The sequence below is a fragment of the Bos javanicus genome, chromosome 22 (genome assembly GCF_032452875.1).
Source record: "Bos javanicus breed banteng chromosome 22, ARS-OSU_banteng_1.0, whole genome shotgun sequence".
Taxonomy (NCBI): Eukaryota; Metazoa; Chordata; class Mammalia; order Artiodactyla; family Bovidae; genus Bos; species Bos javanicus.
Window position 1 is genome coordinate 56,728,713 of NC_083889.1, and position 13,025 is coordinate 56,741,737.

General features: G+C 48.4%; 1 protein-coding gene across 15 annotated transcripts in view; it reads right to left on the minus strand.

Moving 5' to 3' along the window:
- LOC133235547 (peroxisome proliferator-activated receptor gamma) overlaps nt 1–13,025 on the minus strand; it is a 215,160-nt gene that overhangs the window by 11,694 nt on the left and 190,441 nt on the right. For all 15 annotated transcript variants that reach the window (XR_009732588.1, XM_061397190.1, XM_061397186.1 and 12 more), the window contains 2 exons: nt 5,330–5,380; nt 2,929–3,067 (listed from right to left, as the gene is read on the minus strand). Coding sequence is in view for 14 of the 15 variants with exons in the window: in XM_061397190.1 (XP_061253174.1) it covers nt 2,929–3,067; nt 5,330–5,380 (190 nt within the window). In the remaining variant the exon portion in view is untranslated. The remainder of the gene's footprint in view (nt 1–2,928; nt 3,068–5,329; nt 5,381–13,025) is intronic.

Sequence of the window (13,025 nt, forward strand, 5' to 3'; positions counted from 1 at the left end):
GCTTACACCACACTCGACAGAGGCCCCGCCCCTGCAATTTTCTGTTTTTACTTTTTACACAGATGTTGCTTTATAAATACGATGGTATCCATGTTACATGATGAGTGACCGGAAGCTGAGAGGCACAGTAACCTTTCTGAGGTCACACAGGCAGCAAGACACTGAGCTGGCCGCGAGCCCCAAAGACTCTCTCTGTCACCCCGCTGCCTCTGAGTGCGTCACTGTGGCCTTGCTGGCTGGAAAATCCCGCTCATGTTTCACCCATTCACCAAGCACACTGGCCAAGGCCTGCCGAGTGTGCAGCCTGGGCGGCTGCTCTTCCCCAGAGAGGAAGAGGGCAGGCAGGAGCCAGTGATGGCCAGGCCACAGGCTCACCTCATTTAAGTGCCATGACCTGTGGGTGACTCTGCAAGCTAAGCTCAAGGTCATCCTGATCATTCACGTGGTGACCCAGAGTTAGGACATCTGTACCTGAAACCCAGGCCCGGAAGAAACAACAGGAGCCTTTATCTTAGAGGGGTGGGCACTCCTTAGCTTTATATATATTGCTGACCCACTTTGAGAATTTAATGAAAGCAGAAGGGGGTGGCAGAGGATGGGATGGTTAGACAGCATCACTGACTCAAGGGACATGAATCTGAGCAGATTCCAGGACAGTGAAGGACAGGGGAACCTGGTGTGCTGCAGTCCATGGGCTCGCAGAGTCGGACATGACTTAGAGACTGAACAACCACCGCCACCCGTTCTCGACGCAGAAAAATGCACCCATTTACAAACATGCAATTTTGAATAAAATTCTGGGGGGGGTGCCTGGGGCCCCTCGAATACCATCTTATGATTCTAGGTTAAGCACACTTGATTTTAGAGCACTTGATTTAAAAGACTGAACTGGCTTTCTTTGTGTATTAACAAGGAAAGGCTCAAAAATACATGGAGCAGTACATGATCGAGCCTGTAGACCTCAGGGGCCATGACGTCACAGGAGTCCTCTCAAACACCTTGACATCTTTGTTTGCACCTCACATACAATTCTCAAGAGCTCCCAGGAAGCACCCACTGGGTGGATGTGGCAAAGTTTCAGGGGCTTATCAGGAGCAGCAGTGCTGGAGGGCAGCGGCCCCCAAACGTTCTGGCACTGCAGGCTGGTTCCGTGGAGGACAGTTTTTCCATGGACCGGTGGGGTCTGGGAATGACTCACGTACATCACATCTTTCTACTATCAGTACATCGGCTCCACCTCAGATCACCAGGCGTTCGATCCTGGAGGTTGGGGACCCCTGCGGTAGGGGATCCCAAGGACCTTCGCCCATGTGCCCAGGCCTAGTGATGCAACCAGCCCCCGGCAAGAGTGTACCTCGAGGCTCTCCTGGGCTCCAGAACTGTTCATCTTCACAGCATCTTCCCCCTCCCCCCACTCCTCCTGGGCTCCAGAACTGTTCATCTTCACAGTATCTTCCCCGCTCCCCCTACTCCCAGTTGACTTACTATGTCCAAAACACAAATCCAAGAATCTAGGCGTGACCCTGAACTCCTCTCCTCCCCCAGACCCTACTTCCTATTCCATCTGCAAGGCTGGTCAGGTCAGCTTCCCTGACTCCTCTCTCTGCTTCCACCTTTTGCTCCCCTCGTCCCACCCTAACCCCACCATCTGTTAGTAACAAAGCAAAGGTCCTATTGAATCGAGTTGTTAAATATAAGTCACTCCTTTGCTTGAGATCCCCTCAGACTTCCAATAGGCAGAATAACATCCCAAGTCTGTGCCAGGGCCCACGTGATCTCCCCCAGCCTGACTCTCCCCGGGGACTGACCCCGGAGCTCTGGACCCACTGAGACCTGCTGGACTCGTTCCTGCCTCGGGGCCTTTGCGCCTCTGCAAAGGGTTACTCCCCTGGGCCCCGGGGGTTCTTCCCTACACTCTCAGGGGACCTGTTCCTTCACTGGGGTTGCACTTGAGTTGTTGGTGTTTGGGGCACATCTTTTCAGAGTCTTCTCCTAACCATCTACCTTCCTTTTACTCTCTGTCCCTTTATTCCACTCTGTTTTTCTCAGTACCCTGAAATTACAGTGCATATTTGTATGTCTGCTTGCTTGTCCCCCTCCCAGCATGTAAGGAGCGTGCCCACCCAGGCAGCTCCTGGGTGTTCCTGGCACCTAAGAAGATCTGGCTCACACGAGACCCTCAGCAATATTCTGGTGAATGGGGTGCTTGCCGGGCCCCAACTCCTTCCTTTAAATAAAGAGCAGGGAGGCAGTGCCGTATGCAAGTTTCTAAGAGCCTGGGTTCCAGCATTCAGAGTGCAGTACTCTGATACTCACCCTGGAAACTTTTAGGGGCAGGTGACCCTTTCTACCACAACTGCAGTCTCCTTATCAGAAAAATGAGGCTCGAGAGCACCAGTCTCGTACAACTGCTGTTAGGATTAAATGAGGTCATGAATGTCGAATGCCTGGCACTCAGTGAGGGCTCAAGAAATGATTGCTGTCACTACATGATTATTAGTGGTAACTGCACACTCCAGTCCTCTTGCCTGGAAAATCCCATGGACGGAGGAGCCTGCAAGCTCCTTGCAACCTTGCAGGTTGCTGTCTATGGGGTCGCACAGAGTCGGACACGACTGAAGCGACTTAGCAGCAACACATAATTTGCCAAACGAAACTCTCCCAGAAGACAAGGGACCGCCCTTCATCACAGGATCACAAACTAATGAGAGGTGGGGGTGGGGGCTGTGGACTCTCTTTTAAGATCTCAGAGCAGACAAGAGGGAAAAACATACCCTCCACTCTCATCCAAACGCTCTTATCTAAGCCAGGAGGACAGCACCTCAGGAAAAAACAGCAACCACACACAACCAATTTGATGTTCGCCCCGGGATCTGACCTGGACCCTAAGCCTGGTTCACGTGCCTGCGAGGCCAAGGAATCACTTACGCAAATCTGTTCCGTACTTAAGTCCAGGCTTGGGCACCCAGCCCTTGCTGCGGAAGTGATGGTATGCCATGTAGGTCGTCCTGAACGTGGGCTGAACTGTGGAGAAAGCGTTCCAGAGCTTCATGATCGTTAAAGGCTCCTGTGGTTGGTAGGAGAAGACCAGGCATTACTTACTATGCGTGTACCCATCGGTCACCTGGCCAGCGCATCAACAGCATCTCTACCAAATGTGAGCTGAAGATGGTGCCCACGATGAAGGGCTTTAGCTGGAAGATACAGACCCAAGATGTCCAGTGTGGCGGCCGCCAGCCACTCCCCTGAACTGCCATAAACACACACTGAGTTTCAAAGACTTTGTACGCAAAAGAGAATGCAAACTTCATATGCAAAAGAGAAGCAGTTTAAATATGTCAGGTTAAGACTATCTCAGTAGTCTTAAATATGTTCGGTTAAATAAACTATGTACATCACTTTCAGCTGACTAAAAATAATAAAAACCTTTTCAGTGTGGCTACTAGAAAATTAAAAATTATGCATGAGGCTCTCGTGTGAGGCTCCCATCATATTTCTACTGGACAGCACAGTCACAGAGGACCTGGGCGAAGCCCCCCCGAGACAGCCACTCTGGAGACAGGGAGCAGCCAAGTGAGGGCAGGGAGGGCAGTGGACAGGGTGTTGGGAGAGAACAGCCCAGCCAGAGGAATGGGGCTGGGCCGGGGCCACCAAAGCCGAGGGTGCACGTTCCAGCATGTAGAGACCCTGACGGGTAGCTACAGTACAGTGGGCCACGTTCGGAAATGCAAAAAGTGAATTCTGTAAAAGCCTTAAAAGAAAAGATACTCCATTTAGTCTCTGAAACTAGGTAATTAATCCCACAGCACAAATTAATAATCCAACTGCTCGTTTGACGATACCATGAGATAACATTCTCACGTATCAATTCAAAACCACCACACGAAGCACCAGGGAAGTGTGAGAAGCTTCCTGCTTCATTTCAGCCTTGAGTAAAAGGAGCCATTCTTTATTTGGTTTACAGCTCAGTCACTCAATAAGACTTGATCAGTTTGTCTCGGCCTAAGATCTTAATACTATAAACATGAGCTAAAGTTGAGATTTTTTTTCTTCTTTAAAAAAACAACAAAAAACAAAACCCCCAAACCAGTTGTTCCTACAGTGGAAACTCCGTATGTGTGTGGTCTTCAAATCCATCCCCCCACAAAACAAGCAAGAGTCTGGTGGAGAAGGCTGGACTCTGACTTGGACAGCCCGCCGCGTTTCAGCAGCCGGCACGTCCTGACGAGTGTTGGCGAGGGCCCAGGGGAGGACGCAGGGCGGGCTGAGAAGGGCCGCCACCTGAGAAAAGGAGTCACCCGCCAGCCACACACCCATTCCCAAACCATGGGAATACTCGTGAAAAAGATTTATGGGGTTAGAATCTGCTGAGTGGTAAGACATGTGCTCCCAAGGACAGAATAAAATACACGTTCTCCTGGCTTCCCTGGTGGCTCAGATGGTAAATTGTCTGCCTACAATGCAGGAGACCCAGGTTCAATTCCTGGGTTGGGAAGATCCCCTGGAAAAGGAAATGGCAACCCACTCCAGTATTCTTGCCTGGAAAATCTCATGGATGGAGGAGCCTGGTAGGCTACAGTCCATGGGGTCGCAAAGAGTTAGACACGACTGAGCAACTTCACTCACTTCTCCCGTCTGATGTTCTGCTTACCTTTTTCACCTTGATTTTAACTTCATGAGGTTTTTTGAAGAGGTGTTGTATTCACAAAGTCCAAAATTCAAAAAGTACAGACGTGTGCGGTGAACTCTCACCTCCCACCGCCCCCAGCTCCTTCACTGGAAACAGGATTAATGATCTTCCAAGGGCAGCAGGCTACAGCACAAAACTGTGGGCTTCGGAGCTGCCCTGGCATCAGTTCAAATGCTAATTCTAACCAGACCAGCTGCGTGAACCTGTGAGTGGCTCATTTCCTGAGCCTCAGTTACCTCATCTGTAAAACTCTTCACGCGTGGAGATATGGCCCAGAAGTACCGCGTGCGAGGTACCTGACTCACAACCTTCACTGAATCGGGTGCTAAGCACAGGCGGTTTTCGTTTCTGCTGTTAATTTTCAGTACCATTCTCACGGATTTCCTGATCATCAGATAAAGACACTGCTCTTCTCCTAGGATCTGGGAATGAAATTTAGTCTCAAAGGGTCAAAGTTGGCTTTTTTTGCCTGAACAGTCCCAATTCAGGATCCAAAGACTAAACTTAGAGAAAAAAAATTCAATTCCAGTTTTATCCAGTGAAAGTAGATACACTTGGAGTAAAGCAATATGAAAAGGATTACAACGTGCTTTTGGCATCAGGCAATTTTAAGTGGATTGTGTGAATAAAACACCTTACCTTTTCATAGTAAATACTCAGACATCCCAGCGCATAGACCAGGAAGAAGGCCTAAAAACAGGACAAGGAGAAAATGCTCATCAGAAACTATTCCTTGTTCTCGAAAAACTATTTCACAGATTTATTTTTGCCTTAAATATCAATGAATGTCCTTTGCACCATCCAATTGGTCACAAACTTTTAAACATAAATGGTTCATTCAAATTTCAAGGGGTAATAGGAATGTCACAGAATAGTTTAAAATCAGTGAAAAAAAACCAACACTTTTATGAAATTTTCCATGTATTTTCTCTTTTAAAAAACCACACAGTTAAACTGAAAAATGACATAAAGAGCAATAACAGTAGAAACTTTTGCTCATTGGATTTTCCTCTGTAAAATAACCAGGGGAAAAAATTGTAGAAGAAAAACGAAGAAATTTGTGGAAAGTGAGCAATGCAGACTTGGGCTGACTCACAATCAAATGAGTTTCTTGGTCACTTGCTGTAAAGTGATTTCCTAACAAGTAAACCCCATCTTTCCATTAACTTCATCATATGACACCATGCTTCCCTCACATGGGGATACAAGGGGGAAACGGCGAAGTCAGGCTCAGTTGGGTAAGATCACCTGGATATGGAAATAAAAATAACCTTCTGACAAAAACAAAAGGATGCCCAGCACTGACACGGGAAACAGGCCCTGCTATTTGCTCTGTCTGTAGAAGGGGGCTGGGATCTGCGTTTGTACCTGAAAGACTCAGGTGAGGCTGGTCTGCAGTAGACGGCAACTAAAACGGTGGCTCTACATGCTACTTTCTTTGTAAACCTGAGGACGGAAGACGAGGCTTATGATCAAACGACAGGTTCCCTGTCAAGGGCCCTCTGGTGCAGGTGGCAGCAGAAAGGCAGTTCCCTGCCACCCCTCAGGCTGCTGTCCTTGGTGCTGACGGCTGATCAAACGACAGGTACCCTGGAGGGCCCCCCAAGCCCCCCCCCCCCCCGCCAGGCTGCTGTCCTTGGTGCTGACGGCTGCTGTCCTCCCTGCCCAGTGTTCAGGACACAAGACCACAGCTGTGAAGGTGCAGGGCTTTTAAGGAGTGGCAAGGCTCTGCTAAGGAAACACCTTCCCGACCCTCAGAAATCACCCCAATCCACCCCATCGCCACCCTCTCCTGGCCACCTATGACATTCCTTTTTATAGCAGTGGTCCTTGAGGTATGGCCAGTTGGAAGATCCTAGGGTCCCCAAGACCCTTGAAGGGGGGCCACAAGGTCAAAACCATTTCCTGAGATTAAGGCTCATTCTCCCCAGAGGCTCTGACACATGCGATACCACAAGAGGCTGAACGGAGCAGCAGATGTGAGAGTCCAGGGTGCTTCTCTTCAGCCTCACCTTACAGTCTTTGCAAAAATGAAAAAACCATGCTATTCTTCTCACTCGACTTGTTTTGCTTTGAAAAAATATAGTTGTTTTTCATAAAAATATTATTTCAGTGGGTTAGCATGTAAAATGAGTTAATAAACACATACTTAAATTTTCATTTAAATATATAATTAGGTAAACATCAACAGATATAATCCACGTAAGATGCTCCTCAGGGTCCCTCGACAGTTTTTAAGAGAAAAGTGGTTTGATAACTACTTTAGTTCTATCCAGATCCAAATCGAGAGCTGCTCTGAAGACCAGCGGGTCTACGGCCATACCACCCTGAATGCACCTGATCTCGTCTGAAAACCAGTGGTCTCCTCCTGCCTGTACTTCTCCAAAGGGCCCCGCACTCTGGTCCCACAGCCTCATCTCTGGGGCAGCCCAAGCCACCTTCCCAATACGGGAAGACCCCTGCTCCCAGGAAGACCCCTGCATACCTGCCTTCACTGCCTCCAGCCCTGTGACTCTTCCCAGCAGGCTGCTTCACTTCTCTTCTGATGCACTGAGCTCGCTCCTGCCTTGGCCTTTGTAACTGCTGCTCCCACAGCTGGTATCAAAGGTCACTCCTCAGATAGGTCTTCCCTGACCACCCTGTTTAAGTAATCCCCATTCTGATCAACTTATTATAGTTGGGGAGGATCTTGTTCCAGTGGGGTTGGCATTCTTTAGAATTAAGTCATCAGTGTTGAAGGGGTTTGCATAACTTAATCAAGTTACAAGCCATGCTGTGCAGGGCCACCCAAGATGGATGGGTCACAGTGGAGAGTTCTGACAAAATGCAGTCCACTGGAGAAGGGAATGGCAAACCACTCTAGTATTCTTGCTGCGAGAACCCCATGAACATGAACAGTATGAAAAAGCAAAAAGATATAACACTGGAAAATGAGCCTCCCAGGTTGGAAGGCATCCAATATGCTACTGGGGAAGAGTGGAGGGCAATTGCTAATAGCTCCTGAAGGAACAAGGAGGCTGAGCCAAAGTGGGAATGTTGCTTAGCTGTGGATGTGTTTGGTGGTGGAAGTAAAGTCCAATGCTGTAAAGAACAATTTGGATAAGAACCTGGAATGTTAGGCCTGTAAATCAAGGTAAATTGGACCTGGTCAAGCAGGAGATGGTAAAAGTGAACATCAACATCTTAGGAATCAGTGAACTAAAATGGACAGGAACAGGCAAATTTAATTCAGAAGACCATTCTATGTACTACCATGGGCAAGAACCCCCTAGAAGAAATGGAGGAAATCTTCATCAACCAAAGAGTCTGAAATGCAGTACTTGGGTGCAATTTCAAAAACGACAGTATGATCTTGATTCATTTCCAAGGCAGACCATTCATCATTACACTATATATTCAAGTCTATGCCCCAACCACTAATGCTGAAGAAGCTGCAGTTGAGTGGTTCTATGAAGACCTACAAGACTTTCTAGAACTAACACCAAAAAAAGATGTCCTTTTCTTCGTGGGAAATTGGGATGCAAAAGCAGGAAATCAAGAGATACCTGGAATAATAGGCAAGTTTGGCCTTGGAGTACAACATGAAGCAGAGCAAAGGCTAAAAGAGCTTTGCCAAGAGAACACACTGGTCATAGCAAACACCCTCTTCCAACAACTCAAGAGACGACTCTACACACAGACATCACTAGATGGTCAACACTGAAATCAGATTGATTATATTCTTCACAGCCAAAGATGGAGAAGCTCTGTACAGCCAGTGAAAACAAGACTGGAAGCTGACTGTGGCTCAGATCATCAGCTCCTTATCCCAAAATTCAGGCTTAAATTGAAGAAAATAGGGAAAACCACTAGGCCATTTAGGTATGATCTAAATCAAATCCCTTATGGTTACACAGTGGAGGCGATGAACAGATTCAAGGGATTAGATCTTGTAGACAGAGTGCCTGAAGAACTATGGACAGAGGTTCACAACACTGCAGGAGGCAGTGACCAAAACCATCCCAAAGAAAAAGAAATGCAAGAAGGCGAAGTGGTTGTCTGAGGGGGCTGTACAAATAGCTGAGAAAAGAAGAGAAGCAAAAAGCAAAGGAGAAAGGGAAAGATATTCCCAAGTGAATGTAGAGTTCCAAAGAATAGCAAGGAGAGATAAAAGGCCCTCTTTAATGAACAATGCAAAGACATAGAGGAAAACAATAGAATTGCAAAGACTGGAGATCTCTTCAAGAAAATTGGAGATACCAAGGGAACATTTCATGCAAAGATGGGCTCGATAAAGGAGAGAAATGATAAGGATTTAACAGAGGCAGAAGAGATTAAGAAGTGATGGCAAGAATACACAGAAGACTATACAAAAAAGGTCTTAATAACCTAGATAACCACAACGGTGCGGTCACTCACCTGAAGCCAGACATCCTGGAGTGTGAAGTCAAGTGGGCTTTAGGAAGCATAACTGCAAACAAAGCTACTGGAGCTGATGGAATTCCAGCTGAGCTACTTCAAATCCTAAAAGATGATGCTGTGAAAGTGCTGCACTCCATATGCCAGCAAATTTGGAAAACTCAGCAGTGGCCACAGGACTGAAAGAGGTCAGTTTTCATTCCAATCCCAAAGGAGGGCACTGTCAAAGGATGTTCAAACTACCAGATAATTGTGCTCATTTCACGTGCTAGTAAGGTTATGCTCAAAACCCTTCAAGCCAGGCTTCAGCAGTATGTGAACCCAGAACTTCCAGATGTACAAGCTGGGATTAGAAAAGGCAGAAGAACCAGGGATCAAATTGCCAACATCCACTGAATCACAGAGAAAGGAAGGGAATTCTAGGAAAACATCTGCTTCATGGACTGTGTGAAAGTCTTTGACTGTAGATCACAACAAACTGTGGGAAATTGTTAAAGAGATGGTAATACCAGACCACCTTATCTGCCTCCCAAGAAACCTGTAGGCAGGTCAAGAAGCAATGGTTAGAAACAGACATGGAACAACAGACTGATTCCAAATTGGGAAAGAAGTATGGCAAGGCTGTCTACTGTCACCCTGCTTATTTAACTTATATGCAGAGTACATTATGAGAAATGCTGGACTGTGTGAATCACAAGCTGGAATCAAGATAACTGGGAGAAATATCAATAACCTCAGATATGCAGATGATACCACTCTAATGGCAGAAAGTGAAGAGGAACTAAAGAGCTTCTTGATGAGGCTGGAATCAAGATAACTGGGAGAAATATCAATAACTTCAGATATGCAGATGATACCATCTAATGGCAGAAAGTGAAGAGGAACTAAAGAGCCTCTTGATGAGAGTGAAAGAGGAGAGTGAAAAAGCTGGCTTAAAACAACATTCAAGAAACTAATAAGATCATGCCATCAGGTCCCATCACTTCATGCAAGCAGAAGGGGGAAAAAGTGGAAAGAGTGACAGATTTCCTTTTCTTGGGCTCCAAAATCACTGTGAATGGTGACTGCAGCCATGAAACCAAAGACGCTTGCTCTTTGGAAGGAAAGCTATGACAAATCCAGACAGCTTATTAAAAAGCAAAGGCATCACTTTGCCAACAAAGGTCTGTCTAGTCAAAGCGATGGTCTTTCCGGTAGTCATGCTGGACCATAAAGGTTGAGCACCAAGGAAGTGATGCTTTCCAACTGTGGTGCTAGAGAAGACCCTCGAGGGTCCCTTGGACTGCAAGGGGATCAAACCAGTCAATCCTAAAGGAAATCAACCCTGAGTAGTGTTTGGAGGGACTGATGCTGAAGCGCCAACACTTAGGCCACCTGCTGTGAAGAGCCGACTCACTGGAAAAGACCCTGATGCTGGGAAAGACTGAAGGCAGGAGGAGAAGGGGGCAGCAGAGGATGAGACGGTTAAGACAGCGTAACAGACTCAATGGATATAAATGTGAGCAAACTCCAGGAGATAGTAAAGGACAGGGAAGCCTGGCAGTTACAGTCCACGGGTCTCAAAGAACCGGACACAACTAGGCGGGTGAACAACAAGTCCAGGGAGGTCTGTGGGGAATGTCTACTTCGTTCCTTGAAATGTCACAGTCAGTCTTTACTTGGGGAGTACTAATAATGATGGATAATGGCTTTCCCTGGTAGCTCAGTCAGTAAAGAACCCACTTGCAGTGCAGGAGACCTGGGTTCAATCCCTGGGTCAGGAAGATCTCCTGGAGAAGGAAAAGGCAACCCACTCCAGTATTCTTGCCTGGAGAATTCCAGGGAGAGAGGAGCCTGATGGGTTACAGTCCACCGGGTTGCAAGAGTCAGACATGACTTAGCAACTAAACCAACCAGTATGATGGATGGATAAGCCTAATGATGGTTTTAACGCCATATCACTAGATCTGGTCAGGGCCTAAAGCGTTATTAAGGTGAAAAACAGCTCTCCAAGACAGAAGTCTAAGCCAGCTCAGTGCTGCCCTTCTCACAACCTAAGAGCCGCTTTGAATCACCACAGCAGGGCTGCCCATGTTCCTCGTGGGCATTTATGGACACACGGAAAACTGCACGGGTGGTGCTGATAAACGGGGGTGATGCACCCAAGGAAAGCGGCCAAAACGGAGCTGGGAAGCGGGGCTGGGCTTAACTGGCAGCAGCCTGGAGACTTCTGCCAACGTGTCTCTGGAGTTTCTCGGGGACCAAGCAGCTTGCAGGAATGAGAGCCCCCTTGTCTCCTGTCACTCCAGCATTTCTTCAGCAGGGGTTTGGGAAGCGAGAGCAAGACAGTCGGTGAGAAGCATCAGCGGGTCACCGGGCTGGAGCAGAGGCGGAGCCCCCGGTTCCTGACACGCATCTCGTCCCTTCAGGCTCCACCGGTTTCTGGGCCAATCCCAGACCTCGTACACGTCCATTGAGAAATTGTTACCGAGCACGTCACAGACGTCAGGCACCGGGTAGGAGGGCGTGGCACAGGTGCAGCCCACTGCCCACGCTGTGCCCATCACGCCGGACCGCAGTCCCGTCTGTGAGAGGACTTGAGCCACATTCTGCTTCTCTCTGGACTGTTAATACTCAGCCCAGGGCCTGGACACAGAAGGCACCCGGTGAATAATTTTGCTCGACATGAATTGCAAAGGAAAGGGTTCCAACCAGCCAGTAACGGGCTTGCACAAGTGACCATAATGATGCCGATGACAGCAGCAGCGGGCACACCCCCCGGGCACCGCGGCACAACATGTGCTTCGCTGGGGCCAGCACACACACGATTTAATTCCAGAACACCTTACGCACGAGGTATTACACGACCCTCATCTCACGGTGCAGACACCAGAGGCTCAGAGAGGCCAAGCAGCTAGAGACTGGTGTTCCCAGCACTACGTGTGCCTGCTGAGCGTCTGAAACGCGGCAGGCGCAACCGAGGACAGGGGTTTTAATTTTGCTCAATTTTAATTAGTTTATCTAGTCACACACGGCTGGTGACCACTGTACTCGACAGCGGACTCAGCTGTCTCGTGTGTAGAATGAGTAGATGAAGGGAATAAATCCCGACGTCCTTTCCTGCCGCGAGCTCTTCTGTGTCCCGCTGGCCACACTGTGGAGGGAGGCAGGGGCCAGCGGGAGACACCATCACTTCTCTGTGAGCACATCTGGGGAATGACCAGCGTGGAGGAGCTCAATGAGCGTGGCGTGAGACCCACAGAGACGCCCAGAGCTGAGCCAGACGCCGCGGGAGCCGTCCAGGCAGGCAGGGGCTCCCCCAGAGAAGGGCACAGCCACAGACACGACACGGAGGAAGGGCGCTGTCTTCAAATCCGGGTGCAGTACAGACAGAAGCAAAAAAGGAGGCCCTCGACTGTATGAACACAGGACAGAGGAACCCCAGAAGGAAAACAGGAGACAGGTTTAGAAACCCGCCTGCACCCACTTTTGAAGCTTCCATAAAGGGGACACGTTAGTAATTCTGCAGAAGGAAACACTTAGAATCCATCCATTCACATAATCAGCTGTCATGACATGACCCAGAGCACGCATCACAGTTTATAAAAAGCTGGTGAAGCTCCAGGAATATGCTAAAAACCACTGCACAGGGGATTCCCTGGTGGCTCAGTGGTAAAGAATCTGCCTGCCAATGCAGGAGACAATGGGTTCAATCCCCGGTCCAGGAAGATCCCACATGCCTCGGAGCAACTAAGCCTGTGTGCCCCAGCTACTGAGCCCACGGTCTGCAGCCCAAATGCTCTAGAGCCCACGCTCCACGACAAAAGAAGCTTCTGCAAAGAGAAGCCTGCGCACAACTAGAGTAGTCCCTGCTCACCTCAGCTAGAGAAAAGCCTGTGCAGCAGCAAAGACCCAGCAGAGCCAAATAAACAAATATACAATCACGTATATGCGTGTG